Source organism: Colletotrichum karsti (genome assembly GCF_011947395.1).
Source record: "Colletotrichum karsti strain CkLH20 chromosome Unknown Scaffold22, whole genome shotgun sequence".
Classification (NCBI taxonomy): domain Eukaryota; kingdom Fungi; phylum Ascomycota; class Sordariomycetes; order Glomerellales; family Glomerellaceae; genus Colletotrichum; species Colletotrichum karsti.
Window position 1 is genome coordinate 473,131 of NW_024065922.1, and position 27,234 is coordinate 500,364.

Consider the following 27,234-nt stretch of genomic DNA (forward strand, 5'->3'; position numbering starts at 1 on the left):
TTTCATATAAGCCTATGACGTTTCTTGCAGTTAGAATGGCATGTGATCTTGAGATTTGGTCTTGCACTGTCCGACTTTGATGATTTATTCGGCATGGCCTAGACCCTTCAAATCTTTGGTATTCTTTCCGAATGAAACCCTGTATTCAGCTCACTGGTAGTAAACCCCAACAGCCCAGTCAGAGTGGTCACCAACCCGCTGAAAGTTGTCCCATTGGAACATCATATCTTTCTTCGCATTCTTCACGTCATATTCCTGAACAAACACTCCCGTCTCGAGGAACAAGTTCATCTGATCGGCAACCCATTTCTTACAGCCGCGTCCCTTGTCATCAAAAACGTACTTATGCCGTCCGTGTTTGGTAATAACGTCGACAAAGTCGTCAACTGTGACCAACTCTCTAATGCTCATGCGGCAGATACACTGGGCTCGGCTGAATTTCTGATCGTCGAGGAGACTGACCACGATGTTCACTTTTGAGCCGCTGCCTCCGCCACCAGCCGGCATTCCGCTGGGTGTACAGTCAAGTTGCACCAACCGCCTTTCGTCGGAGCCGAGGGACTTCGAGGCGACGGTGAGATAGAATGTCCAGTGATTGCCGCCGTTGGCAAGCGGTTCGTGGGCGACGACATTGGCCTCGGATACTGCGAAGCCGAAGATCTGGTCTCGATCTTTTTTCGGGATGCATTGGACTGGATCGAACGGCGGCGGCTGAAAGAAGGAGAAGTGCTGAGCGGTCGCGGCTCCAGCGCCTTGGTCGATGGAGCCGGATTGTGTCGAGGCAGTCATCTTGCGCTTGACGCATGCGAGAAGTGATGACTGGCGATGAATTGAGGGGGAATGCCGAGAAAACCGGGCAGATGCTGAGAGAGGGGTGATATTTGATAGGCTTTAAGCTGATGGACGGGTAGGAAGGAAGTGTGCAAGTGAGAGATGAAAGGCGTGGGCCCGGGCGAATCCAGAAAATGTCCAGAAGGGCTTCTGCCTGGCAATTGCCGCGCCGCGCCATGGCAGCCAATTAGTGGCCCGGCCAACTGACCAGGACTTCACTCTGAGGCGATAACTTCACTTACATACATCGTGTTATGGAGTTATTCCTCAAGGTGTTGCATTGTTCCAGCACCTGAAAAATATGGAGGATTGGCATAACCGTAACTAGACGTCTGCATACGGTTCAAGCGGGCAACCGACCAGACTGGGAGAATTGGACTATCAAGGGCAAGCAGAGTTGGAGCAACTGAAGGCCATCACGTACGGGCTGACAACAAGCGCATTAATAGGTTATCAATGGACGTGGGACTTCACCTGTTGTCTAGCTGAGACCAGTCAATGTTTCAAATTTGCTTATAATGGGAATTGCTAGAAGTACATATTTCGGGAATGAAGTAAGAAATCGGATCTCGAACTTTCGATCAATTCAGTGTATATACCAGGAACACAGAAGATGTTATAACGCCATGTTGGCAGTATTAGATCCCGAATTTGAGAAGCAAAAACGGCGTTACATGCTTTTAGCCTCGGGGTCTTCTCTAACGCTCCGAACATCCCTTTCCATGCCCCCACCCTGACCGTATACGACCGCGGTAGCATGTGTGCCATCAAAAATCGTCGCTATCTCCTCTATGGTGCGGTCTTTTGTCTCTGGAAACTTGAAGTATTGAATGGCGAGTAGAGCCGCATTGATTACGATGTAGATCGCGTAGCTAGGAGGAATGATGTCAAACTTTGGCTAGATGTTCTCTCTGGACACTTGACTCACTATTTCCAGCCTAACGCATCGAGTGCAATCGGGTTAATCCAGGTGTTCAACGATACAGCTATGGCAACGGTCACAATGTAAATGGCCAGCCCTTTGGTTCGAAGGCTGTACGTCAAGATCTCAGTTGGGTAACTAAGCATGCGTCAGTGAAGGTTCGTGTCGAGGGTGTGGTGTGCAACGTTACCCATATGACATAGGCGTATAGGCAATGTCGTAGGACGCATAAAAGAGGAACAAGAAGGGGATGACGGCGGTTCCTGCGGCCTTGATATCATACTTTGTGTAACCAGCGGATAGCCCCATGATCACGGCCATGGTGACTAACTGTCCGCTGGTGGCTGTCAGCCAAAGAGGTCTGCGGCCAATCCTGTCAACGTTGATGGCAGCAGAAGTTGACCAAATCACTATTTCGCCCAAGTTAGCGTCGAAGTCTCTGTGCGTATATGAGGCAGGATAGTAGCACGAACAATTCCAAATATTGAGGCCGACGAGAATGAGAAGTTGAGAACGGGTATCAGTGACACCAATCCCATTGAGGATGGGGCTCAAGTAGTAGGAGATGATCCCATTGCCAACCCAGTTGAGACTTGCACCAACCACAATTAGGATCATTAGTCGATGTCGATTTCCTGGAGTCTCGAAGAAGGCGAGATATGTTGTCTGCTTGTTGAGATCCTCCAACTTCATTGCGTCCACGATTTCGCGGAACTCGTAGTCTACCAACTCGTCGTCTTCCTTTCCATTCGCATGATACTTTACGAGAACCGCGCGGGCTTGTGTGGATCTACCTTCTTTGACCAGCCACTAAGACCAGAATCAGTATTTTCCCACGCAATCAACAAGAGAAGAAGATTTACCCTCGGAGACTCTGGCATTGTGCTAGTTAGGACCAACGTCAGTATCGGGCCTACGAGCTGTGTCCAGCATGGAATGCGCCAGGACATATCCGATGGGATACTCATACAGCCCAGACATACCCCAGCTGATAACACAGCAGCAATATAGTATGTGCATGTAACTGCCAGAAGAAGTGCATCATGAGCGGTTGAGCCAACAAGAACCAGAGAGATCATAGCACCTACAGAATGAGCTCACTTGGGCACGATATCTAGGATGTGAGATTTCCTGAAGGTGTGAGGGCGACACAGTGACGGCCAAAGGAGTTCCAAAGCCGAGGATAGTGCGCCCTCCGCAGAACATGCCGGTGGTGGTAGATACGGACATGAGAATGATCCCAACGATCTATCGCAGACTTGAGTTAGTGAGATTGACCGCGCCGAAAGGTATGAATGAAGCCTTACGGCGATACACGTCCCGATCCAGAGCGTCAAGCGCTTGCCAAACGTTTGAGCCAGTCTGTCGCCACAGAAGCCCGCCACAATACCTGGAAGAAATCCGGCCGAGTTCATTAGGCCCAGTGTGGTAGCACTGGGGTTATCGAAGTATTCGTGCCATCGATCTATGCTTTGGAGTCCGTTCAACAAGCTTCCATCATCTGTCAAAACAAGTTTGTTAGACACAAGATGGAAATCCTCCGCGTGGGGACATCACCTACAGCCATTGAAGAATAGTGTGAAACAGCAGCCCAAACAGTGAATCATGTTGATCCGAAGACCTGTCAGACTTGATCAGATCTGCGTGGCAAGCAAAACCCGTACATTGGGATGGTATTCTTAACCTACATGGATCCAAGAACCAGAAAGCGTTCGTGTTGTTCGGTATGGACCGATAATTCCGGACCTGGGACTTTAGGCCAGCCATTGCGAAGGATGTATATTTAAAAGTGCGTGCCGGAAGGAATTTCACAGGGTTTAACTGGGCTTCAGATTCCAATGGTTCAAAAGATCAATCGTAAAGGTGACCTTCAGCGCCACGGCGGTGAACAATATTTGTACATTTTCTTTTCACCAAGATTCGACTGAAGCTGATTGCTTCCTCGATTATAGTGGATAAATCCACCGAAACTTTAAAGAGAGCGAACAACACAACACACAAACACCACCAAACGAATCCGGGGTAAAGGGTTGGTGGGTCTGGGGAAAATCTGGGGTGCATCGGACGAAAGGACAGGAGCCACCATCTTTGATGACTAGGATGTTGAAGTCACACAATAATCCTTGGCCTGAATGAAAGTAGGCGTAGAAGATGCAGTGGCTCATTGTGTCTGGAATCATTCCTCAGCTTGCTTGACTTGCTTCATGTCATTACACTGCTAGAATCCATGTAATGGTTGTTCAGACATGACCAGCCCGCATCTCCGCGTTCCCGCCTACCCGCCATGGACCATGAGAACATCGGACAACGTCATAATCGTTTTTTGGCAATGCTATTTTTGACGTATTGTTCCAAGGAGGACAAGGTCGTCCAGTGAGGACCCACCTTGGCTCTTGTATACCTGCTTGGTGCTGTGAGGGACTCGGGGCAAGCTGACGCTTCTATCATGAAACTGCCGTTCAACGCATCCTAGACGAGAAGCTTCGAACCAAGTGATATGCAGGAGCCTGATTTGGGTCAAGCGTGAGGCGGCCAAGCGGAAACGCTCCCGCCCGGAATGACTTATGCCAGTCCGCCAGCCCGCTCTTCCGCAACCCAACCATCGCTTTGAGACGGCTCACGACGACGTCAGCGACCATGGACTGTACCCTCAATGTTTAGCTGCCAGTATTAGCCAGGAGAAGCGTGAAGTGCCTACAGCCTCGTAGTTGAGAAGTGCGGGGAAATGCCTCGCGGTGATGCGAAGAGCTGGGGTTTTGGTGGGTGAGATGAATCATCTCGGTATAAGAGGCAAGCGCACGATCATTGAGATACAGAAAAGCGCGATTCCAGGTCCAAGTGAAGTCTTGATGAAACATTATTCACCAATATCTCAAAACAAGCCCCTTGCCACATTCTCAATCATGATCAACAGCGGATATCAAGGTCGGACGGTGCCTACGGAGTTCGGACACTCGAAGCCGGCCCCGAAAATGCCATACGTGCGATTGGGCAAGAGTGGACTGAAGGTATATTTCTAAGTCTCATAAGCTATCTGTGTTCTTGTTGGCTGATGGCGGGATCCAGGTATCGCGGCTCATCCTCGGCATGGCAACCTATGGTACCAAGAAAGATGTTGCATGGCGCATCGAGGAGGAGGAGGCACTCCAGCATCTGAAGGTAAGCGTTCACTGTATCCGTGGCCAAAACCTTCAGTAATGGTTGTGGTCTGACTTCTGACAGAGAGCTTGGGATCTGGGTTTCAATACCTTCGATACGTCCAATTTCTACTGCAACGGTATTAGCGAGGAGATTCTGGGGAAGTTCCTCAAAACCGTTCCGCGCGAGTCCGTTGTTGTGATGACCAAGGTGAGAAGACCCCACGAACACTTTCGGTACTTTTGCTCAAAAGTCCGTCTTAGTCTTTCCACCCGGTTGGAGACTCCGCGAAGCAGGGCCCAGCAGGTCTGACCATGACGTCTGGAAATAACCGAAAGGTACGACCCTGATGCATTGAATTCTCACGCGCTTTACTAAGAACATATGATTTCAGCACATCTTTGACAATGTCAAGCTGGCACTCAAGAGGCTTGACACGGATTACATTGATGTGCTGCAGGTAGGCATCCCCAAGATAAGAAAAAGGTCTTAACATCTAAGGACAGCATCGCAGCTTCACCGATTTGACTACGAAACCCCGGTATGCAAGATTTTCGTTGTTCACTTGTCTCATATCCTAATAGTTTTCTATAGATTGAAGAGACCATGACGGCCTTGCATGATGTGGTTAAAGCAGGCTATGTACGCTACATTGGTATCAGTAGCTGTTGGGCTTGGCAATTCCATGCAATGCAGAGTAAGTCCTCCGTCATGCTCAGCCTACGACATTGGATCTGACTCAACCGGAATGATAGACTACGCTTTGAATAATCACCTCACACCGTTTGTCAATTGTCAAAATCTCTACAATCTTCTCTATCGCGAGGAGGAAAGGGAGATGATGCCATTGCTGAAGTATCTGGGCGTTGGCTCAACCCCATGGAGTCCACTCGCAAGAGGCCGTAAGTGCAATATTCCTGCCAGAGGCTCGAGAGAAGATGCTCAGTTCATGGACTAAATCCGGGTGAATGTTTACAGACTTGGCGCGACCTCTCTCGCGCGCCTATGAGACTGTCCGCTCGGTAAGACCAGGTTGTCCTTCAACGGGCCACTAGCCTGGCAAGCTCTCATCACTAATACTGAATTTCAGACTTCGGACGCTTATCACGATGAAGGCTTGCTTGGCGCAGAGTGGGAGAAAGAAGTCATCCGAAGGGTTGAGCAGCTGGCCGAGAAGAGGGGATATAGCATGGCTCAGATCGGTCTTGGTATGTCATCTCAACCCGGCGTCTTCACTTGAATATCGAACCTAATACTGCCAAAGCCTGGGTACTCCATAAAGACGCTGTGGCTGCTCCCATTGTGGGCGTTTCGAAGATTGAGAGATTTGAAGAGACACTGGCTGCACTTGAGATCGAGCTCAGTGAGGAGGAGATCAGTTTTCTTGAAGAGCCTTATCAACCGTGAGTTTCAGTCACAAGTATCATGCTATCAAATTCTGACCTCTGTACAGACGACAGACCGCTAGCTTTGTGTGATGGGAATTCAAGAAATGGATTGAAGAGCGAACTCATCAAGTAAAAGACTAGTCCTCCACAAGGTGAATTTTACATAAAGAGTATTCGTCACTTTTGGCACCTGTTAGTGACGTAATAGAGTGCTCATTCACTTGAAAAATGGATGGTTTGGTGACATGTGGTTTTGGGGCGGTTTCTAAGAGCTCACCTCTTCTCAAATGCATCTTGAAACCTTACTCTTGCGTCTTGAAATTAAAGATCCATAACACGAGCATTCAAATAATATGTAAATGAGAGCAAGACATTGTTTGATGACGTTTACTGCAGTACCCGTGGTCATCGTGTCGATTCTCCCAAAAAAGGACAAGATGCATCATGCCACCCAGCTCTATTTTTGATGGATGGCAATCACAGTCATTTCTGAAGATATTGTACGGATCACAGACGATAGATATTTCATTCCCATTCTGAAATACACAACATCATAATTGGAAGATAACCTTCAGTATAATGCCCAACCGGAAAATGCTGGACCCTTCATTTCACACTTTCAGCAGTTACGTTAGGTTCATGGATGTGTTCATGCCAAAGGCCCGTCAACCGTAAAACTCTTAGTTTGATTGCGGGCCGAACAGACTGTGTGCATGGAAACTTACTGATGACTTTGATACAAACTTCACCGTCCTCTCCCTTTCCGTTTTGCATCGCCTTGAAGGCCTTCGCGGCATCATTGAAAGGGAAGCTGCAGTAACATAATTAGCTTTGACAAGTCATTCGTAGGGGCATAGATGTCTGACTGATGTGTCAGGAGGGGCTTCAAGTTGATTCTCCCTTGCCGCACAAGATCGATAGCTAACTGATAGCAACCCGGCCCGTACTTGAGATAGTCAGCAGCCGTTCGCCGAAAAGAGTCTGCGCAACTTTTCCGACGTCACTTACTCTCAAACTTCCCTTCACCGTGATTTCCTTGTTTACCAGGATGGATATTGGGATGAGGTTGTTTGCTGGACCGGCGCCGACCTGAACGAACATGCCACGTCGTTTGGCGAGCCAGATTCCCGTCTGGACACAAACTTCGGCGCCTGAGCATTCTACAACAAGATCGATACCCTCTCCACGTTCGCCCAGTCCGAAATTCTTCATGATTTCGAGCGCCTAGGCAAAGTTAGATGATTGCGGAGCATTGCGATAGGTTTTCAGGAGACTCACGTGTCGTTTGGAATAAGACATGTTGTCTTCTCCAGAGTTCTTAGGAATGGCGACGTGGACATCCGTTGCGCAGTAGCCTTTGGCAAAGTCAAGTCTCTGTTCGTTCACATCAACTGCCAAGATCCGTCTGGCTCCAAGGGCCTTCGCGACTGCCATGGTTCTACTACCTGTTAGAGGGAGACTGCAAAAATGAAGCACAGATATACTTACAGAAGGCCGACGGGACCAGCTCCAAAAACTGCCACGTTGGCATTGTGCTTCATCTTCGCCACGCTGCTGACAGCCATAACGGCGACAGCGAGGGGCTCGATCTGATTGATGGTCAGATCCATTCAGACGGTGGATAAAAGAACACATTCTTACCAGAGCTCCCTGTTCGAATGACATAGACTTGCATGCTTCTCGTCAGTTCAAATACTTTGCTGGATTGGATCGATCACGTACGTCGGGCAGGCGGTAGCAGCTAGAATATGTTAGTGGGAGGTAGAAGTGGTTTGGGTCAAATACTCACAAGTCGGCAGGGATAGTGAAAAAGCCTTGCAATGTTCCGTCGAAGCCGTCGGCCGCGGCGAACTTGAAGTCACCGCATTGCCCATCTTCATGACAGTCGTTAGAAGCTTTCGACATCGTGAGGAGCGGGCTGTTCTTACATTCGCCGCCTTTACAGAACTCGCATCTCCGACAGCAAAATCCAGGCTAGTGTTGTGCAGTGATAGTCAGTCAGTGTTGCTGTTGAACGCACCAGTCGTCAAGCTTACTTCAAGTGCAACTCGATCACCAATTTGCAGGGACGTGACCTTCGATCCGACTGTCGATAATCATCAGCACTTGCTCTGCGAAGTTGGCAACTTACATCACTGTTTTTGGCCTCGCTCACCTTGGGCAACAACACCAGCCGCTTCATGACCTAGAATCAGTGGGTCGCAGAATGAAGACTCTCCTGCCTGTCGACGAAAGCTAAAAGTAAGCAAAAAGTCCCCGTCACTCAGATTCCCTCTTCAAAGCAGACATACACGCCCTTCCAAAAACAAGTGCATATCCGAGCCACTGGTTCATCCATACTTGTCAGTGTTTGCACCCTTGATACTGCGGAATTGCTCTTACCAAATGCCTGTCTTCTTCGGTGCTACTATGACCCTATGTCGGAAGTTTAGTCTCTGAATGTGAAATGTTAAACCATTCTCTCGACTGTCTCGCACTCACTCGTACTCCCCTGGCGGAGGAGGCATGGGCCGGCTCTCCAAACCAAGTTTGTCGATTCCCAGCATGACGCAAGCATGGTTCTCGGTTGGGATTCTCGTATCTTCGGTGGTCAGAGTCATCGTGGAATCTCAAAAGTGAGATCTTTCTAAGATGTTGCAAGGCGTTGCTCGCAAGTGGTTCAATGAAATCGCAGATTCGGGGGTCTAGGTCAAGCTGAGTTATTCACAGCAATGTGATTTCGTGGTGCTGCTCTACATGTAAGGTACCAGGTTCCGGACCCAACATATTCAATCCGCTTTAGCATCCTGCTGCCTGTCTGATATCCAAGGGACAGCATTTCCGTCCCCGCCATATTGATCCAGTCAGCGGACGCTTTCCCGCAAACTGAAGTCAGGCTGAAGCCAACATTCGCCTTCTTAGCTGGCATATCGTTGCGCCAGGGGCGTCTCCGGAGATGTGGGTCGGCGGGAAGGCGGATGGGCGGGTAGCGGGAGCGAGGCAGTTTTCGTCCGCATCCCGCCGTGATTGCAAAGTTAGGAAATACAGTAGCAACTCTTCGTCAACTGCACGGTACATGTAAAGTCGCTTCGATGCGGACCACAGGACTTCCCAATGGTGTCGGCTTCCGCTGAAGCGCTATTCCCCGGAATGTAGGATATCCAAATCCGCGGATCTGATTGCGTGGAACCCAGTGACGACATGAACATTGTGTGGCAGGTGGGATAACCGTTACACAAGGCAGAATGCTCTATTTCAGGGTATTTCCAGAGGGTTTCTCGGTGGCTGTATGTCCAGAATAGCGGCGTTGTCACCATTGAAAGCTTGTGAACGAGTCCAGTGACAACATGGTTCTAAGGAGACAGCTGTTTACCCAAGTGGCAAGCATTCAACGCATAAACGCGAACGCTGCTTCGACTTCGGGAGTCTTGAAGCCTTCAAGCAGATTCAACTGCACCATCAATCCCGCTAGGCCAAGTCATTCGACTACCAACTGCATCCAGCTTCTTCGCTTCAGCGCCTGCTCACGAACCATGGCGACTCAGACCACTACTGCCAGCCCTCTTCTTCAGTGAGCTTCTATTCGCGCAATTTTTGCGAGGATCTCGTTGACATCGGGTTACAGACTTGACGCCTCCTACGGTGACTGGCGAGATGACCTGCGTACGAACGGATATGCGGTCGTCAAGGGCGCTATTCCCCGCGAACGTGCGGTCGAGTACCAGCAGCGGGCCCTAAAGTGGCTGACTTCGTTCGGCCTGCCGCTGGATTTGAACGACCCCAGCACCTGGCTTGCCGAAAACATGCCTGTCCAGAGCAAACTCAACACGTTTGACAACTACTGCGTTGTTCATGAGAAGTTCATGTGGGACGCTCGTATGGAACCTGGAGTCGTGGATGCCTTTTCCAAAGTGTGGAACACAAACGAGTTGCTGGTCTCCTTCGACTCGCTCAACATCACTCTGCCGGGTCGCAAGGACAAGCCGCCGCGAGCCCCCTGGCCCCATGTCGACCAGTCGCCCTTCAAACGCGGCTTGCACTGCATCCAGGGCATCATCAATCTCAGCCACGTTGGCGATGAGGATGGCTCGCTCATGGTGCTGCCAGGCTCGAATGCATACAACGCCGAGTTTTTCGACACTCAAACGGAGCCGTCTTCCTGGCCGGAGATTGACTGGCGCCGCTTCAGCGAGGAAGAGATGAAGTGGTTCGAAAGCAAAGGGCTAAAAGCATGCAAAGTCAAGGCCGAGCCCGGCGACCTCATCTTGTGGGATTCGCGGACGGTGCACTGGGGAGCTGAGCCCACGGCGGACAGCAAGACCATCCGAACCGTTATCTACGCATCTTACTCTCCCGCCAAACTTGCTAAAAAGGAAGCCCTTGAAGAGAAAGCTCGTGTGTTCAATGTCTACGGCGCAACAACCCATTGGGCTCATGATAACATTTGGCTTCGGCCTCAACTTGCGCATCTCCCTGATGGCACAGTTGACCCACGCAATAGGGACGAGCCGCTAGAGAAGCCCGAGGTGGACGATATGATGTTGAAGTTGGCTGGATTGAAGCCATATTAGTCATTTCAATATAGGCGATGCCAAAAGGATACAGAAGTCATTTTTCATGTATCCAGGATAATTGTAGTCAATCGCTGAAAACCATGCGTTCCTTGACAGTCTTCCTCATGCACTCCCCCTGGTTTGGTGATCCCGCTATCCTCCGCTATCCGCCCGCTATTGCAAGCATAATTAAAACCTTTCAACCCAACAGGATGGGAATTTTGAACCATCGACAGATGCATTTCCATCAGAAAAGCAAGTGATTGGTACCTAGTAGTGAAGCAGATCTTATTTCACAGCCGACATGAAGGAGATCACCAGTCTTACGCCCAATGTGAAAGCGGAGGTAGACCGGCTTTCCAACAAACTCCTCTGTAGGTGCTTCTGCCGTACCCGGACCAGACAACTAGATCCTGCATAGCCGCTGACTTGATGTCCCAAGCCGCCCTGGATTCACAGCATGCATCGCGAAGAATCGTCGTGGGGATTTCGGGCGTGCCTGGCTCCGGAAAGACAACACTGGCTCGGCTGGTTACCGCGCGTATCAACGAGCTTCGCCCGAGTCCAACTGATGCACCTACCGTCGTAGATCTCGCAATGGACGGATTTCACTATTCCCGTGCCCATCTTGCCTCGATGCGAGACCCGGCCTTCGCTACCCATCGCCGCGGAGCCGCCTTCACGTTTGATGCTGCGGGCTTTCTAGCCTTGGTGCGCCGGCTTGTAGCCGAACCTCCAGTAGAAGCAAAAGCCCCTTCATTTGATCATGCGGCCAAAGATCCCGTTGCCGACGACATTGTTATCCCCAAAGAAGTTCGAATCGTTTTGGTGGAAGGAAACTACTGTGCGCTGAATAGGGCTCCATGGAGCGATGCCGCTGCGTTGATGACAGAGCTTTGGTATGTTGACACGCCGGCTGATTTGGCCCGTAAGCGGCTTGCTGTCAGGCACCTTCAGGCGGGCATAGTTAAGGACGAGAAGGAGGCTTGGGAACGGGCGACTGGAACCGATGAACTCAATGCGAAGGATATCAGAGAGCATAGGCTTCCTTGCCAGGAGAATCTCGTGTTGGTCTAGATACGTAGGATTGGGAGGTTTTCTATCAATCAAGAAATAACATACCATTGATGGTGCAATGTCCTCCACCGGCGGTGTAATTAGCCTTTGAGTGAGATTAGTGAAAACGGGATGGCATTACCGTGAATCTTAGGTAGGCGGTCCCGTAATGCGAGATAGAGAAAACATTTTTTCGAAGTCAATTCAAGCACGACAATTCTGATGATTCTCTCTATTCGTCGATTTCCGTAGCTCTACCATGCACAATGGCCGCCGTCGACCCGGAGGTCTGCCGCCGTCATGAAGCTGCTCGCATCTCCCAAAAGGAACAGCACCGGACCTCGGAACTCGTCCACAGAGCTCAGTCGGTACAGCATGTTGTCTCCCATCCACTGACTCTCCATGCCAGGCTTACGCAGTGCCTCAGCAGTAGCGGGGGTCCTAATGTATCCTGGCGATAGGCTGTTGACCCTAATTAGAGGCATGCCCTTCCGCGATCCCCATTCAGCCGCCAGCGACCGCGCAAGTTGCAAGATTGCAGACTTGGAAGAGTTGTACGCGGCCGTGTCGACTCCCCTGTTGACGTTTGTGCCGCTCATACTTGCAACCAAGACCATGCTGCCGTCCACATTGGCCTTCTTCATCTCCAGAGCCACAGCTTGAGCCGCTGCGAATGTGCCGGTGACGTTGATCTCCATGAGGCGGCGGAAGCGCTCGATAGAGAACTCGTGTGCCGGATCATTGTCGGACACGCCGGCGCAGGCTACAAGGCCTCGTATGGGATATTTGAGGGTCGGCACGAGCTGTTGGAACACAGCCGTGGTGCTGCTCCCGTCGGTTACGTCTAAGTGATAGTACGATAATTGCAGGCCAAATCTAGAGGCGAGTTTTACCAATTGGTCTGGAGACGTCGGAAGTTAGCTTTGCGTGCCACTTTCATAATTCGGTCAATGTTCCGCGAATTTGAGAACTGATCCTGTCAAGAAAATTGGTCAACTCACTCCAGGGTTCGCTCGGAGGACTCGTGACAATGTCGAGGCACACAGGGTTACCTCCAGCCTCCAGGACCGCCTGAGCAACCTCGACGCCCAAATAGCCAGCACCGCCAGTTACTGTTTGGTTGATCAGGTCAGTCTCGACTGTCTCCTTTTGCGAAGTTCACCTGTTGAGCAGCCTCATAGGTTTGACGTGCCACTTACTGATAATTGTGCGACCATCAAGACGGAACAAGTCGGCGGCGCGAGTCGAAGGGCCGCCCTGCCGCGCCTTCACCTCTCGGAACGAAGGGTCTGCCGTGTTGCTCATGTTCTCGCTCTGTGTCGCCTGCTCGACGATGACGATATACAATACGGAGATAGCTGACTTCGTAAAACAAGTGCAAATATTCTCGTCTGAATTGAAACTTAACGCGCCAAAGAGATGATCAAATTCGCTAATTATTGCACCGCTATGTGTAGCACATGCGGCGTGACGCAAAGGTCCCTGCATGATGATCCCCTCCCCCGCATAACCACCTCTCCGAGAACCGCATGGCGGCGCTCTTCCCGCTCTTCCGCCTTGGTCCGCCGTCTAAGCTAGGAGCAATCGTCGAGCCCTGGATGCATCCCGAAGTACCGATATCAATGCAAGATACAACTAGCTGTAGAAAAATAGACAACATATCCATCTCGTCATACACCTTTTCACTGCCTTTGCATCAAGACTACCTCTTTCAAATCACATCTTGTTTGTATTTGGTGTGCTCCAGATTCAATCCCTCCAAAAAACAAGGCGTTCGACGTATACACTCTGAAAGCAGAAATGGCGTCGAACCAAGCTCGACCTCTTGAAGGCATGAATGCCGTTATCACCGGCGCCTTCCGAGGTAAATATGAATATCCACGTCAAGCAGCCTTCCGCTAACATGTACAGGCATCGGTTCTGCCATTACACAGCATCTTGCAGGCAAAGGTGCCAATATTCTGGGCGTGTACACGTCTGACTCCTCCACCAATGCCGCCCAGGAACTGACCGCCTCGCTCTCCTCCAAGCACGGCGTCAAGATCGTCCCTCTCCAAACAGACCTTACCCAGACCGAGGAAGCAGCCAGGAGAATCATTGACACTGCCAAGGCCAACTTCTCCCGCGCCGATAGCGCTCTTATCATCAATATCCTCATCAACAACGCTGGCGTTGGCGGTGACTACGCCCTGGGCGAGGTCCCCGCCGACGAGTTCCACCGAATCTACGCCGTCAATGTATTGGCCCCCATCATGGTCATGCAGGCCGTCCTGCCGTATCTGCCACACGACCGCTCTGGCCGCATCGTCAACATCTCTTCCGTCGCCTCGAGCATGGGTTTCAAGACGCACACCCTGTACGGCGGGACGAAGGCTGCGTTGGAGGCCATGACGAGGACGTGGGCGAGAGAGCTCGTGGAGCGGGCCACCGTCAACGCTGTAAACCCCGGTCCGGTCGAGGGCGACATGTACTGGGCGGCGGGGGAAGAGTTCTGGAAGCAGCTGGAGCCGTTTCAGCTCGCCGCTCCCTTGACGGCTGTTCGTGACGGGGTTGATCGACCGGAGCTGGTGAAGTTGGCGAATGAGAAGATGGCTGGCAGACGCCCGGCATACTGGACTGAGATTGCCGCCGTTGTTGGTATGATTTGTGGCCAGGACTCGTCTTGGTGCACTGGAAGTGTCGTTTGCGCCAACGGAGGACTGAGATTCTCTACTTAGATCAAATGTCTCATGTAGCCTAAAGACAGTCTCTTTGAACATACAGCAATATCCTTCAGCCAAGAGACATGGACGTGTGCCGTCGTTTGAGCTTCGCTAGTCGTTGTTTCTGATGAATGGACTGTAGGATGCAAACGATGGACTCAATGCTGGATTCGGGTGACGCCCAACGCTGCATGCCAGCTATGAGTCGAGAAATGATACCTTCGATATCGGGTACTAGGTGCTTTAGAATCAGTGACTCCGATGACGTAGCTAGCACGAAAGATGTTGCTAGACACCTGTTGGGAGCATGAATGTCAGCGTCCTCCTAGTCTGATAGAAACCGTCAGATCAAAACTTACGCTTGGCATATAGCCCATACGTATGGGGTTCGTTTGGTCAAGACCTGTAAAGCGGTCTCAATGTAGTTACGACAGCTCTGAATGCACGTCTCGGCATACTTGTAGACGTATGTAGGAACCTCATCGGCCGTACTGACGGAGAGGATGTAAACAAGACATGGACGGGAGATGATGTGTCTAGCTGACCAGTACCGAAGCCGCAGCGAAGCCTCATGTGCATCAGTGGGTACGTTGTGGCTCAGGTCTGGCTTGATGATGTCAGGTAAAGAGTGATACCATACCTCGAGCTGGCGGGTTAGCTCATTCAATACTCTTTCGAGCGAGCAAATTGTTGATAGCGATGGCGATCCGGTCGGGTTGTCGTTGTCAGTATAGCTTGGCGTGCTGGCTGGTTGAAGAGGGGCCTGGCTACCTGAGGCGTGAACTGCGTTATGAATGCGATTTAGAAGGCCTCGGACCGAGCATAGAGCAAGAAATACCAGTCCGTCTCTTTCATTTGGGCTACTAAGCCTTGGGTATGGCATGCGGTCGATGTCGATTTCAATACCGCTTGGCGGGACGCGTAGTTCGGCCAAGTAATCACTGATGATGATCATGTTAGCACGGCGCGACATCTGCGGATCGCGACTTACCACTCTAGCAGGAAGCAGACCCAGAAGAGGCGACCGACTGTTTCATTCTCTGCATTTGAGAAGGCCAAGCTGCCCTGGTTCCGACTTGGCATCATCATTTGCAGCTTGCTTGACGCCATGTACACAAGTTTCCAAGCAAGTAGTGGTCGGGCGAGGCAAGACATGTAGATGGCAGAGAGGACCAGACCTGTCGGCAGCGAAAGATCAGTGCCGAAGGAAGTGACCCATTGCGACGTCAATATCTTATACGCAGGGATGAAGTATTCAAGGCCGTGTGAGTGGTTTGCAGCGCTAGCATCTTCGTAGTCGGTACCGGCCAGCTTCCCGAGGGCTAAGACGACCAGACAGACTGCTGCATCAATATCTTCGCACTGGTCGCCTCGCAGGGTCCGATGAAAGAGATTTGTGAAAGACGCCTTGCCCAATATTGGGAATGTGGAGTTGATGTTAGTGAAGTAACTGGAAATGAGACCGTCTGTGGCACCGCCGGTGAAGTCAACGGAAGCAAGGAGGAGCGACAGATCATTTCTAGAGCTGAGTTCGGGTATGCTTGTCCGGCATGTCTCGACCTGGTAGAAGAAATCTCTCGGATAGTCGCCAATCAGCCGGCGGACGGGTTCGAGAGCGAACATGCTCCCGGTGGATGTGTGGTGGCATATTGGGATGGTGATGGGCGCATCATCCAACAACCGGCTATCAGATTGGCCGCAAGTAATGCAGCGCTGGCCGTGGCCGATCACCGGATACGGTGGTTCTGCTGAGAGCCACGTCTTCTCGATGGGGTGCGGCATTGCTATAGTCGGACCATGAGATGACAGGTATGATACAAAGCCTTGGATGTTGTCGAGCATGGACTCATCGTAAACATCGCTCATTAACTCCCCTGGGGCTTCATGCTGATCAGCATGTTCTGGGTCCGATGCCGCGATGGTTACACCATCCGTAATGGTTGTCGGCAAAGTTGACTCGGTAAGAACAGGGGTCGGACTATCAGTAGAGCGGGCTACGACATCTTCCGGCGGAGGTGTCTGTTGTGATGGCGAGGCATGTGAACTTGGCGATTCCTCATCTTGGTGAGCAGAGCCTGGTGTTGGTTGCTCTGAAGCAGGTTGTTCGTCACTCTCCTGTGTCGGTTGAGACTCTTGCCGCTGCCCATTTTGCTGTTTCAACATGTTCTCGAGCTGATCTAGACGGCGCAAGAGAGCGTCTACTGGTAAGCTTGCCGCGGCTTGCGTTGTGTTTTGCCTAGAAGAAACCCGAACCTCTCATCATCAGCGTCATGGCTCTCAGTGGAATGAGGTTCAACAGCCTGGGAACATGTCGTGTACCTCGTGTCTTCTGAGTGCTTTGGGTACTCGCAGTCAACGCCAGAAACGGCACATAAACCGCACGCGGGACGCTGAGAATCACATTTTCGTTTACTGTACAAGAGACGTCAGCTGTCTGGTCGGCTTGCAAGCTCAGAAAAGGTAACACCTACCGATATCGACAGAAGTGACAGGCAACAGGTGCTCGTCGTCGCGGGTAGTTCGGCCCGGTTCGCCCTTGACTCGTCATGATGCAGATTCTGATGTGGTGCTTTCGCGGCGCCTTATGTCGAGATGTTGATCCTGGGAAGGGCTGGAGGCTCAACGTATCACAGAAACTCGGTGTCTTGATCCAAGTACCGCTTTAACCAGGTGATATACGCCTCCTGGAGGGTTGAGATGCTGTCTGGCGAACATGAAAAAAGCACGAATCCGGGGTAAACAACCTGGAACTTCCCCGCTTCCTGTCCGCAGCGTCAGCGTCACATAGATCAGCCCGGATCCTTGAGTGCCCCCATAATTCCAAGCATTCTAGCGGAAATAGCAGAGAACCCACTGAGCCCGATGCTTTTCAGCGCGGCCTGCTGTCCATTGGTAAGACAAAGCGGACACTGTGCATGATAACAACAGTACGTGCTGGAGGCGTGATTCAAAATGACTTCCTCGAGAGGTGAGTGGACCCCTTTCCAGAAACCCTGGGCTTGTTAAAGACAATGAGATTGCTGTTCATAAATAAGAGCTGCGCTGCCCGGAGTCTCACATTCTCTACCTTATATGGCTGTGTTCCTTGTGTTGATTCGGTTTATCTACTTCAGCGCAAACTGCTCATTCTCACCATGTCGCCCCTGAAGCTCATCTCTCCGATCTCCTCCTTTCTCATTAACAACAGGCCTTTTCGACGCCAAAGATCTCGTGCAGTCCAGCCGGCCAACCCCGAACCCGAGTCCAACGATACACCCCAGCAAGCTACGCATGCAGAATGGAATTCCCCGCGCCTCAACATTGCCAAATTGGGCGTAATATTCTGGTGTTTCTTGCTATTGGGCAGCAATGACAGTTCTTATGGTGTTGGTGCAACATAGTCCTCCAATTGTAAAGTTCTCGACTGACTTGGCGATCATCTCAGGTTCTCATCCCGCAGGTTCGTCTACTAGCGTTGGCAGATTATCTTGCCGATGCATCCATGCGTTTACGTTTGCTCGATCTGACCTTGGGCAACAGATTGAGGAATACTACGGCATCACTTATCTCCAAGTATCGCTCATATTCCTATCGCCTGTGTTAGGGTTCATCATGAGCACTGTCTCGAATCACGCCGTCCATTTACGTTACGGCAGGCGCGGGATCATCATCATGGCAGGGACTTGTCATGTTACAGCCTACCTCGTCGGCTGCTTCCACCCACCGTTTCCGGTTCTTGTTGTCGTCTACATCCTCGTGGGCCTCGGGTCAGGCGCGAAAACCGCTGCCTGGAACTCCTTTGTTGGAGGTTTCAAGAACTCGAATGAACTTTTGGGACTCTTGCATGGATTCTACGGGATAGGCGCAACAATTACCCCAGTCACCGCAAGTGCGCTGTTTACTCGGTATGGCTGGCATTGGTACCAAGTATACTACGTCTTGGTCGCGATGGCTGCCTCGGAGTTCGTTCTTACCCTTTCCCTCTTCTATTCTCAGAACGGAAAGTCATACCGACAAGAAATCGGTGAAACTCGGGGACAGCAAGAAACAATTGAGGTTCCCTTGCAGGCGATGCCGCTTGGGGAGAATGCAGGTCGGCCACCCCTGAGGCGAAACCCTCCATCAAGAGTGTCCAAAGCTGCCGGAAGCTTCAGAACTAGCAATACCTGGAATTGTCTCAAGAACAAAGTCGTGCTAGTTTGCAGCGCATTCCTTCTAGCATATGTCGGGTCCGAAGTCGCCCTCGGCGGTTGGCTCGTGACTTTCATGATTGACGTGCGCGGCGGCTCGGCCTTTGCATCAGGACTTGCTGCCAGTGGGTTCTGGGCAGGAATCACTGTCGGCCGGATCGTTCTTGGCTTCGTTACTGGACGTGTCTTCAAGTCCGAGAAGCATGCTGTGGCTGTGTATTTGGTTTGTGCCGTCATCATGCAACTCCTGTACTGGCTCATTCCCAACTTCATCTCTTCGGCGATCACGGGTGCATTCCTAGGTATGTACCTTATCTTGCCAAAGTCCACGCATTTTTCTGACGTTCTTTGGTAGGATTCTTCCTTGGCCCCGTGTTCCCCGCAGTCATCGTCTGCCTGTCTCGTCTTCTGCCACAGAGAATGCGGGTGTCTGCCATCGGAATCTGCTCAGCTATCGGAGCTTCCGGTGCCTCGGTCATCCCATTCATGGTAGGAGCTATTGCCCAAGCCAAAGGGGTGGCTGTGCTGCAACCCATCATACTCTCGGTTCTTGTGGTTTGCTTCCTGCTGTGGTTATTACTCCCAGGACTCCCACTACGGACAAGCATGGTTTCGCGACACGCGGAAGAGGAAACGATCTGACAGACGCAATGTTGCAACTTTCAATTCTTCATAGATGGTTCTTCCAAAGTCCTATGGAGCCGAAATATGCTCAATTTCTCCTCCATACATGGCCCTATAAAGAGGTTTGCACTCAGAATGGTTCGAGAAGACCCGCCTTGCGTTCTTGAGGAGTACCAAAGACATTGACATTCCAGGCTGGATCGAAAGTGAAGGGAAGACCCCCGAAACGGGCCGACTCTTTGCGGCCAAGAGCGGTGAGAGTTTCGTAGCTGTACATACAAAGAATTCCAAGTATTAGCTCAGTTGTCTTCTTTGAAATAATTTGGTTGCACGTTACCTCTCGTTGTCGATATCGAACACCTGAAAATTGGACTCAATCCTGGATGGCTTCACAGATTTTGGCAACACAGAGAACCCTCGCTGATGTCGTGTCAGAAATATGTCTTTGTGCTGGAACCAGGAAATACATGCCTTGATTCCCCATGACCCAAGCACTTGGCCCGCATCTTTCCCAAATTTGCGAGCAATCGTGTCCACCACGGGATTCCCGAGGACCTTGGCCCCTCCACGAGTCGCGTCGCCGCCGAACGGCATGTAAGCGGTAACATGGATTCCCTTCGACGTGCAGTAGTCGAGCAACTCCTGTTGAATCAGCAGAGGATGGGCCTCAACTGGGGGAAATCAATGATTTCTGCATTAACATGGACTCTCATCAAAATCAATTTGAATGAATGCAAGGCCTAGGAAAAGCATACCCTGGTTGACTGCTGGGACTATACCAGTCTCGTCAATCAGCTTCTGAATATGCGTCGGGCTGAAGTTGCTGACGCCAATGCTTGAGGAGCGTCAGTATTATCTGTTTCAATCACTTCTGCATCATCATAGATATTACCTCTTGACCTTACCAACCTTCTGGACCTCCAACATAGCTTGCCAGGTGGTAGTCAAGCTCAACTCCCTGTCGAGCAACATCACGCCTTCTTCAGATGGTTCGAGCTTTACTCCAGTCTCTGACTTGACGTCAGAGACCGCAGCAAAGTTGACCGGCCAGTGAATCTTCTCAGTCAGCCTCAATCACTAAAACATTTGGTCTGGTTCACCTCGTACCAAGTAAAGATCTAAATAATGCGTGCCCAAGTCTTCCAGCGTCTGGTCGAGAGCCTTCTTCAGATTCTCGGGTTGGTGATGTCTCCAAAACTGTCAGTACAAATGGACCGGTGCAAATAACGCTTTTATTTACATGTAAGTGTACTCACGAGTTCCAAGCTTTGCTGGTGATAAAAAGGTCTTCCCTTTTGAAACTCGGTTCCTCCCTCCTGAGGATCTCAAGAGCCGAACCGATTTCCTTTTCATTCTGCAGTTCGGTCAATTCGAACGAGATAGATGAACTCTCAATAGTGAATGTGAAGACTGACCTGATAAAACTGGGCGCAGTCAAAGTGCCGCATACCACATCTCCATCTTGACTCCTAAATCAGCAACTATCGCCCACAATGAAGAGCTGCCAACATGCTTACCCCGCGAGAACTGCGTCTTGAACCTCATTGGGCCTCGAAAGGTACGTGCCCAGACCAATAAGCGGGATCTGATTTCCATCGTTGAGAACAGCGGTTCTCTTGTTCGTGGGGATTCTGGCAGACATAGTGTGTGTGACAGGTTCTGTGAGCCTTTCAATCCTTGTTCTGGTTCTTCACTGAATGTATCATGCATTACTTCGTCGGGCCACCCATCAAGCCCCAGTGTCCTTATACCGCTACGCAGCTTTGGGCTGTTTCCATTCGGCCAAGCATCACGCGCGATGGACGTCGATGCCACCCCTGCGCAGTCACTAGCGGAGCCAGCGGACGAAGCGGGATCGCTCCCGCGGCTAAACCTCGGCAACCTTGACTGCGATGCAAACCACTATGGAGGCGGGCTCATGTGACGATGACGATGCATTCACATTGAGACAGCTCTTTCATAACTTAGAAGGCTGATATTAAAACCGAGCTATTCGCCATGTCTCACAATCGTTATCCCATTTGCCCGAGCAGCAGATCAGTGAACAGATCCCAATATGGCCACCGAGAAACACACGAGCTTGCTGGAAGCTCTCGAGAGAGTCTGCAATGTAGACGTAGACGCGATCGATCCGAAGGTATCTACCAAAATGCCGTTCAAACCCCACAACCGTCAGTATCCTCACAGCGCCGGGAGCTCATCAAAAATCGCTTCTCGCTGACCAGCTGTAGAAACATCGAACCAGGTCATTTGCTGCAACACCATGCTCCAGCCAGAGTACCGTGACATCTTCTTGGAAAACGTCAAGAGATACGGATCCCAGGGGTGGGAAGAAGTGTTCAACCGCATTGTGGGTGTCAAAGAAAAGTAATGCAAGTTGGTAATACTGACTTCACATTCAGTCAGTCCAGTTCTGCGCAGACAACCGAAAGAACATCACCGGCCGCGTTCTCGTGCAAGTATCACCTAGTCACGTTCACGACAAGCAGCAGGTCTTGGATCAGTGCCATGCGTATGACCGAGCCTTCAAAGACCACGGCATCACGCGTGATCAATATGCGATCAAGATCGCATCGACAGGACCCGGCCTAGCTGCTGCCAAGATTCTGAATGAGGAAGGAATCAGAACTTTGGGAACCTCGCTGTTTAGCCTTCCGCAGGCTATCGCGGCGAGCCAAGCGGGATGCCTTTTTGTGAGCCCGTATCTCAATGGTGAGGAATAGCCGTCCGGTTCAGCCCTCCTCCAGAAACTAATGGTTTGCAGAGGTGGCCGCTTACGAAAATGACTCTTTGATGCACAAGGGAGCTGATCCCGCTCTGACTGTAAGTCTGCATCGCGTATATCTGTCTCAATACATATTAATGTGTTCGTGTAGCACCCGATGGCTCCTCGGTTAGTCCATATTCTCGAGACTTACGCCCAGATGTACCAAACGACGGGGAAGGACCAGCCTCTCATCGTTATTGCGAGGTAAGTACGATACTCTGTTTTCTCTTTTCGCCTAATGAGCATCTTCTGATGATACACAGCAACGCCAATGTTGGCGAGATTATTGCTGCCGCCGAATTGGGTTGCCAACACATCACAATCCTCGCCCATCATCTAGAAGAACTTCAGAACGCGACCGTCGACGATGCTACACTATCAAGATACCCCTTCTTGAAAGATCCTTCTCCCAAGAAGCAGGCCCCGTACTACAAGGACTTCAAGACAAGAGACAGACTCCAAGGACATATGAAGATTGATCCTTTGGTGGGGCCCGCATGGGACGGCAAATTCGCCAGCGCTGAGACAGATTGGCTGGCGAACGATGGTGAGGCGCTTTCGAAGGCAATTGAAGCCGATCCAGCCGTCGTGAAGAAGTTGAAGGATGTTTTCAAGGCGTTCGGAGACGCGGATGTGAAGGCTAAGGCCGCCATCGAGAGCGAGATTGCCAGCATGAAGGGCTGAAATGAAGTAGTACGCCAACGAGTACATAGACTAAGAGAAGAGAGACCACTGCAGCCTTCCTTATTAAGAATTATCTTGGGTTTTGCGCAATACTACCTACGTGTCGTTATAAATATGCATTTACACTGGCCTTTTAACAGAATATTACATGTAACTCCGTATTAAGAGGGGATTTATTGGTAAATATATGTGCTCTATTGCTGCTGACCCTCATCATCATCACCATTGTTGTTCTTGCTTGGATGAGCATGTTGTCTTTCAATTACTACGTGGTCTACATCTCAATGAGAATGCTGTTCTATCTTCATCCCTCAAGTTCTATGTCCCGCCTAGCGACAGTGGCAGGAGAGATAACATTACTATGAGACTGCCCTTCTTGATTCTGTCGACGCCGTTTTCATCTCTACCTTTGATGTTCTCGCCAACATCATTTGTCAAGACACGCGCGTATAGGGGTTTAACGAGTGATGTGAAGCGTCCATAGTGCGCCTCCGCATCATCTCTCGAAGTGTTCATGAGGCAGGCGATAAAATTAGGCCAGTCCAATACATCAAAATGCCCTAGGTTCTGTTCACATATACGGTCTTGTTTCTATAGACCTATGGTATGGATAGAGTCATGAACGCACTTGATTTAAGAATCACAAGTTGTGGACTCCGTGCAGAATCATAGCTTCAGGCGATTCTAGCTACCCGATATTTATGATTTATTACTCTAGCCCTATCGCGCCCCGGAGCAGCAGCTCCTCATAGCCTTCAAGGATCTTGGCGGTCTCAAATGCACCGAACCGCCTCGCGCCAGCCTTGTAGTAAGTCACAATCGCATCAGTAGTGTAACAACCACCAGATGCTTTGATCACCGTCGTGGGCTTCAACACAGATCTCAGGACCTTCACGGCATGTTCCACATCCGGCACTCTGTCCGGTTTGGTGCCGGTCGAGGTCTTGACGAAGCCAACACCAGCCCGCTCAGCTGCCAATCCCGCCGTCTTGATTTGTTCGTCATTCAAGAAGAAGACTTCAATGATGGCCTTCACAATCACATCGTACTTCTACGTGCCGAGGTAGGGTTAGTGAATACAAGCTAAGTAAAGAGAGACAGATGAGTACTCACTTTTGCTGTTTCAACGACAGTCTTGATCTCTTCTTCCACGTACTTGATATCTCCGGAAAGCAAGGCAGAGATGTTAATGACCATGTCGATTTCCTGTGCCCCATCCTCGAGAGCTAGGGAGGCCTGGAGGACTTTGACAGCGGTGTGATCGCTTCCATGAGGAGGGCCCACAAACGTCTGGAGCTTGATATCGGTGCTTTTCAGGAGCTCACGAGCTTGCTTAACGCGGAAAGGTTGTGTTACAAACTGCCCCGTTTTGTATTTCTTGGCTAGGGCGACTCCCTCTCTCAAATCAGTTTCCGTATGGAAAGGGTCGATAACGGAATGGTCAGTGAGCTTTGCAAGCTCGGCGACGGTTGGCGGACTCATAATGATGGCTCAGGGTTGCAAATGTGAAGGTTGAGATTGGAAGCCTGGTGTTCCGCCTGTCTTAAGTATCTGCGCAGGCTGACACCTTGGAATATCAATCATCACGCTCCAAAGTAGCCAGAATGAACCCGTTCACACGACTATTGTTTCCAAGACACTGCTTTCTACAACCCAGTGATTCATGCGCGGCTGGCGGTATGGTCAGCTAGCTTCGAGGCATCAACGCTCCCGCATCTACTCGCAGATGGGGTCCGACGCACTGGTCGGTGGTCGCGTCGGCATTTTCATGACGCAACATCCAGAAACGGAGGCGGCAAGCGGCAAGTGACGTCCCGCCGACATCCCGTTTAACTCAAACCCCTGACGGTGCAGCAACTAATCATGTGTTCTATAGAGAACCACACAAACGATCGCCACAAGCCACAAGCAGTGAGTACTGGTGCTGCGTCTACCTCGTCGACTGCGCCCTTCAATAACAACAGCGGAAAGGAGTTCCAGATGGGCCAACTCACCCAATATCAGCGTCTGACTTGTGAAAACCATCGCAAAAGGAGTGAGGAAGCTTTCCCAAAAGGAGATGGAAAGGGCTTTCGTAGTTGGAAAATCATTGCACGTCAGGAACCTTTGCCAATGACTGTAAACGAAAGCACACATCATCATTAGGTTGTAATGAGACTCGTAATGCAATTGAATTCAGTATTCAAAAGTCGAAGCAAAGAAATCTAAATGCAAATGGCTGCTGAAATGTCCCTGCAAGTTTGACTACCTTTCTCTCAGTTAAAGATTCCTCCTCCTCGCGTCGACGATACCACTACGTTATTCCATCACTCAAGACAATTGTGAATCTGTCGTCTGGCAGGATCCCATCTCATAAAATGATACAGCGCGACAATCACACTCGCTCAGATGCAGTGACGTTGCCATTGCTCTTGCCCTCCATACCATTTTGTTTGATGGATATATCGTCCGCATGCTCGGACCGAATTGAGTGACAATCGCCCATGACACGAGGCTCGTCTCGGACAACTCGCGCGGTAGGGCTGACACCTTTGGCTCTATCTCCATCAAAGATGATTACAATCTCCTCGATGGTCAGTCCCTTCGTCTCTGGGAATCTCCGATAGATGATGACGCAGTAAAAGGCCAGAATTCCAATGTAAACCGCGTAATATTTCCAGTGGATTGCGTCAAGAATGATTGGGTTGACCCATTGGTTGACGGCATTTGCGAGTCCCTGAACAACGCTGAAGATTGCCTGCCCTTTAGTGCGTAGGTTGTAGGGGAGGATCTCGACCGTGTACATGTACGACAATGGGGTCCAGGCGAGGTCGTAGAATCCGAAGAAGACGAACAAAAAGGGGATGACTGCAAGCCCTACTGCATTCCTCTGGCCTTGAGTGTCGTAGGCTGCAGACAGTCCCATGACAACAATGAAGGAGAGGAGCATGCCTACGGTTGAGGTGAGCCACAGAGGTCTTCGTCCGACGCGATCGACAGAGAGTGCTGCTGACGTTGAGAGAATCACTAGCAGAAGAAGCAATCAGTCTTGAATCCCTTTCTGTGACAATCAATCCGAAATAGCCTAGACGGGTGATGAAAAGATAACTTACGGTTCCAGATTTGTAATCCCAAATTCAGTCCAGCTTGTTGTTCGGTAGACCGAATGCCAATCGTGTTCAGAATAGTCGATAAGTAGTATGTTATGATACCGTTTCCAACCCAATTTGTTCCAATGGCAATGGCGACGAGCAAAACCAGCCGAGGGCGATTGTTTGGTAGGGAAAAGTCGGTGTATTTGGTCGCGGAGTTGAGCTCATCGGCACGGAGGGTTTCCATTATCTCTTCATATTCGAGTCGAACGAGCGGGTCGTCTACGTCGCCATTCGCGTGATATCTCGCGAGGATTCGCAGAGCTTCATCAGAAGCACTATGTCTGACAAGCCACTAGCATAAAAGTCAATATAACATGAAAGTCTTGCGGTGAAGAAAACTAAATGTCTTACTCTCGGAGACTCAGGCATTGTGAAGGTCATGGCTAGAGTCACGCCTGGTCCGACAAGCTGCAAATAGCAAGGGATTCTCCATGCAGCGTTTCCTTCGATGTGCCTAGTGCACAGCTGCCTTGGAAGCGGCATATGCGTAAGCTGTTGGAAAGTTTAGTACCAGCATTGTCAAGGTCGTTCAATCGATGCGACTTACTCCCATGCTCACCCATGTCCCCGACAACGACATCCGCCACTGACGACACCATGATGATCCGGGATGGGTCCTGGACAGTGCCGCCGGCCTGAAGCAACGGAGATAATCTACCAATGTCGTCAATCTCCCATACAGAACGTCAAACATTGAAGGGGCATACTTTTGAGCCGAGAAAAACACGCTGCTGACGTTCATTCTCATGACCCGGTCGAAATCCTCCTCTCGGTAAGCGTCCATGTGCCCAATAAAAGTTGCACCGGCATTGGCAACCAAAATGTCAACATGGTCCGTCGTTTTGCTGATTTCATCGACCATCTGAATGCATCCTACCTGAGTTGATATATCCGCAACGATCGCGATCGCTTGTGCGTCGGGGCTTATGTTGGGGAGGGCATTCAGGGCTTTCGCGGCATCGTTCAAAGGGCCCTCGCTGCGGGCGACTATGTAAACGCGGGAGCATCCTGACTGGAGAAAACTGCAAAGCCAGTCAGTTAGCCATGATTGCTGTTGGTGGTACGTGGGATTCTGAGATCGTGCTTGAACTCACCCGCTTGCTGTGTGAAGACCCAATCCGCGCGACCCGCCAGAGATGACCGCAACCTTCCCTTTCAGCGAGAAGATGTTCTGGAAGTCATCAAGCTGCACAAGATCTGCCACTGTAGACATTTTCGATATAGCCGGGATGAAATTCACGATTCTCGTGTACAGCGCACAGCTTCAAAAGACTTGACGATGCTGGA

At 50.7% G+C, this 27,234-nt stretch overlaps 12 protein-coding genes across 12 annotated transcripts; 4 read left to right on the plus strand and 8 right to left on the minus strand.

The window, feature by feature from the left end:
* Nucleotides 1–150: 150 nt before the first annotated feature.
* Nucleotides 151–789, minus strand: CkaCkLH20_07184 (uncharacterized protein; the record flags this gene model as incomplete). Its single annotated transcript, XM_038889901.1, has 1 exon — nucleotides 151–789. One exon carries the CDS (start codon nucleotides 787–789, stop codon nucleotides 151–153), a length of 639 nt encoding a protein of 212 aa, XP_038744825.1.
* A 712-nt stretch (nucleotides 790–1,501) lies between these two features.
* Nucleotides 1,502–3,520, minus strand: CkaCkLH20_07185 (hexose transporter protein; the record flags this gene model as incomplete). Its single annotated transcript, XM_038889902.1, has 8 exons — nucleotides 1,502–1,703; nucleotides 1,760–1,891; nucleotides 1,944–2,163; nucleotides 2,227–2,563; nucleotides 2,906–3,001; nucleotides 3,061–3,254; nucleotides 3,315–3,374; nucleotides 3,442–3,520. The coding sequence occupies 8 exons, from the start codon at nucleotides 3,518–3,520 to the stop codon at nucleotides 1,502–1,504; spliced, it is 1,320 nt and encodes a 439-aa protein (XP_038744826.1).
* Nucleotides 3,521–4,656: 1,136 nt separating this feature from the next.
* Nucleotides 4,657–6,298, plus strand: CkaCkLH20_07186 (uncharacterized protein; the record flags this gene model as incomplete). The annotated part of the gene is made up of 11 exons (XM_038889903.1): nucleotides 4,657–4,761; nucleotides 4,820–4,912; nucleotides 4,976–5,101; nucleotides 5,155–5,229; nucleotides 5,286–5,351; nucleotides 5,406–5,432; nucleotides 5,486–5,588; nucleotides 5,647–5,793; nucleotides 5,870–5,913; nucleotides 5,982–6,099; nucleotides 6,156–6,298. The coding sequence occupies 11 exons, from the start codon at nucleotides 4,657–4,659 to the stop codon at nucleotides 6,296–6,298; spliced, it is 1,047 nt and encodes a 348-aa protein (XP_038744827.1).
* Nucleotides 6,299–6,830: 532 nt separating this feature from the next.
* On the minus strand, nucleotides 6,831–8,879 carry CkaCkLH20_07187 (uncharacterized protein; the record flags this gene model as incomplete). Its single annotated transcript, XM_038889904.1, has 15 exons — nucleotides 6,831–6,883; nucleotides 7,005–7,090; nucleotides 7,146–7,225; nucleotides 7,288–7,503; nucleotides 7,558–7,717; nucleotides 7,768–7,868; nucleotides 7,921–7,947; nucleotides 8,002–8,020; nucleotides 8,069–8,153; nucleotides 8,208–8,253; nucleotides 8,316–8,365; nucleotides 8,435–8,501; nucleotides 8,571–8,604; nucleotides 8,662–8,694; nucleotides 8,761–8,879. 15 exons carry the CDS (start codon nucleotides 8,877–8,879, stop codon nucleotides 6,831–6,833), a joined length of 1,176 nt encoding a protein of 391 aa, XP_038744828.1.
* Nucleotides 8,880–9,791: 912 nt separating this feature from the next.
* On the plus strand, nucleotides 9,792–10,829 carry CkaCkLH20_07188 (phytanoyl- dioxygenase; the record flags this gene model as incomplete). The annotated part of the gene is made up of 2 exons (XM_038889905.1): nucleotides 9,792–9,829; nucleotides 9,884–10,829. The coding sequence occupies 2 exons, from the start codon at nucleotides 9,792–9,794 to the stop codon at nucleotides 10,827–10,829; spliced, it is 984 nt and encodes a 327-aa protein (XP_038744829.1).
* A 1,292-nt stretch (nucleotides 10,830–12,121) lies between these two features.
* CkaCkLH20_07189 (short chain dehydrogenase reductase family) lies at nucleotides 12,122–13,172 on the minus strand (the record flags this gene model as incomplete). Its single annotated transcript, XM_038889906.1, has 3 exons — nucleotides 12,122–12,768; nucleotides 12,869–12,979; nucleotides 13,067–13,172. 3 exons carry the CDS (start codon nucleotides 13,170–13,172, stop codon nucleotides 12,122–12,124), a joined length of 864 nt encoding a protein of 287 aa, XP_038744830.1.
* Nucleotides 13,173–13,667: 495 nt separating this feature from the next.
* CkaCkLH20_07190 (3-oxoacyl-(acyl-carrier-protein) reductase) lies at nucleotides 13,668–14,584 on the plus strand (the record flags this gene model as incomplete). Its single annotated transcript, XM_038889907.1, has 2 exons — nucleotides 13,668–13,731; nucleotides 13,779–14,584. 2 exons carry the CDS (start codon nucleotides 13,668–13,670, stop codon nucleotides 14,582–14,584), a joined length of 870 nt encoding a protein of 289 aa, XP_038744831.1.
* Nucleotides 14,585–14,857: 273 nt separating this feature from the next.
* CkaCkLH20_07191 (C6 finger domain-containing protein) lies at nucleotides 14,858–16,192 on the minus strand (the record flags this gene model as incomplete). Its single annotated transcript, XM_038889908.1, has 4 exons — nucleotides 14,858–14,899; nucleotides 14,949–15,332; nucleotides 15,408–15,510; nucleotides 15,561–16,192. The coding sequence occupies 4 exons, from the start codon at nucleotides 16,190–16,192 to the stop codon at nucleotides 14,858–14,860; spliced, it is 1,161 nt and encodes a 386-aa protein (XP_038744832.1).
* A 3,300-nt stretch (nucleotides 16,193–19,492) lies between these two features.
* On the minus strand, nucleotides 19,493–21,004 carry CkaCkLH20_07192 (aldehyde reductase i; the record flags this gene model as incomplete). The annotated part of the gene is made up of 8 exons (XM_038889909.1): nucleotides 19,493–19,631; nucleotides 19,700–20,033; nucleotides 20,118–20,197; nucleotides 20,255–20,418; nucleotides 20,470–20,551; nucleotides 20,619–20,716; nucleotides 20,778–20,823; nucleotides 20,880–21,004. 8 exons carry the CDS (start codon nucleotides 21,002–21,004, stop codon nucleotides 19,493–19,495), a joined length of 1,068 nt encoding a protein of 355 aa, XP_038744833.1.
* Nucleotides 21,005–21,418: 414 nt separating this feature from the next.
* On the plus strand, nucleotides 21,419–22,813 carry CkaCkLH20_07193 (transaldolase; the record flags this gene model as incomplete). Its single annotated transcript, XM_038889910.1, has 6 exons — nucleotides 21,419–21,533; nucleotides 21,594–21,712; nucleotides 21,765–22,074; nucleotides 22,127–22,185; nucleotides 22,239–22,333; nucleotides 22,393–22,813. 6 exons carry the CDS (start codon nucleotides 21,419–21,421, stop codon nucleotides 22,811–22,813), a joined length of 1,119 nt encoding a protein of 372 aa, XP_038744834.1.
* Nucleotides 22,814–23,522: 709 nt separating this feature from the next.
* Nucleotides 23,523–24,295, minus strand: CkaCkLH20_07194 (deoxyribose-phosphate aldolase; the record flags this gene model as incomplete). The annotated part of the gene is made up of 2 exons (XM_038889911.1): nucleotides 23,523–23,864; nucleotides 23,927–24,295. 2 exons carry the CDS (start codon nucleotides 24,293–24,295, stop codon nucleotides 23,523–23,525), a joined length of 711 nt encoding a protein of 236 aa, XP_038744835.1.
* An 892-nt stretch (nucleotides 24,296–25,187) lies between these two features.
* On the minus strand, nucleotides 25,188–27,160 carry CkaCkLH20_07195 (hexose transporter protein; the record flags this gene model as incomplete). Its single annotated transcript, XM_038889912.1, has 7 exons — nucleotides 25,188–25,819; nucleotides 25,906–26,239; nucleotides 26,299–26,355; nucleotides 26,411–26,439; nucleotides 26,495–26,601; nucleotides 26,655–26,969; nucleotides 27,042–27,160. The coding sequence occupies 7 exons, from the start codon at nucleotides 27,158–27,160 to the stop codon at nucleotides 25,188–25,190; spliced, it is 1,593 nt and encodes a 530-aa protein (XP_038744836.1).
* Nucleotides 27,161–27,234: the final 74 nt, after the last annotated feature.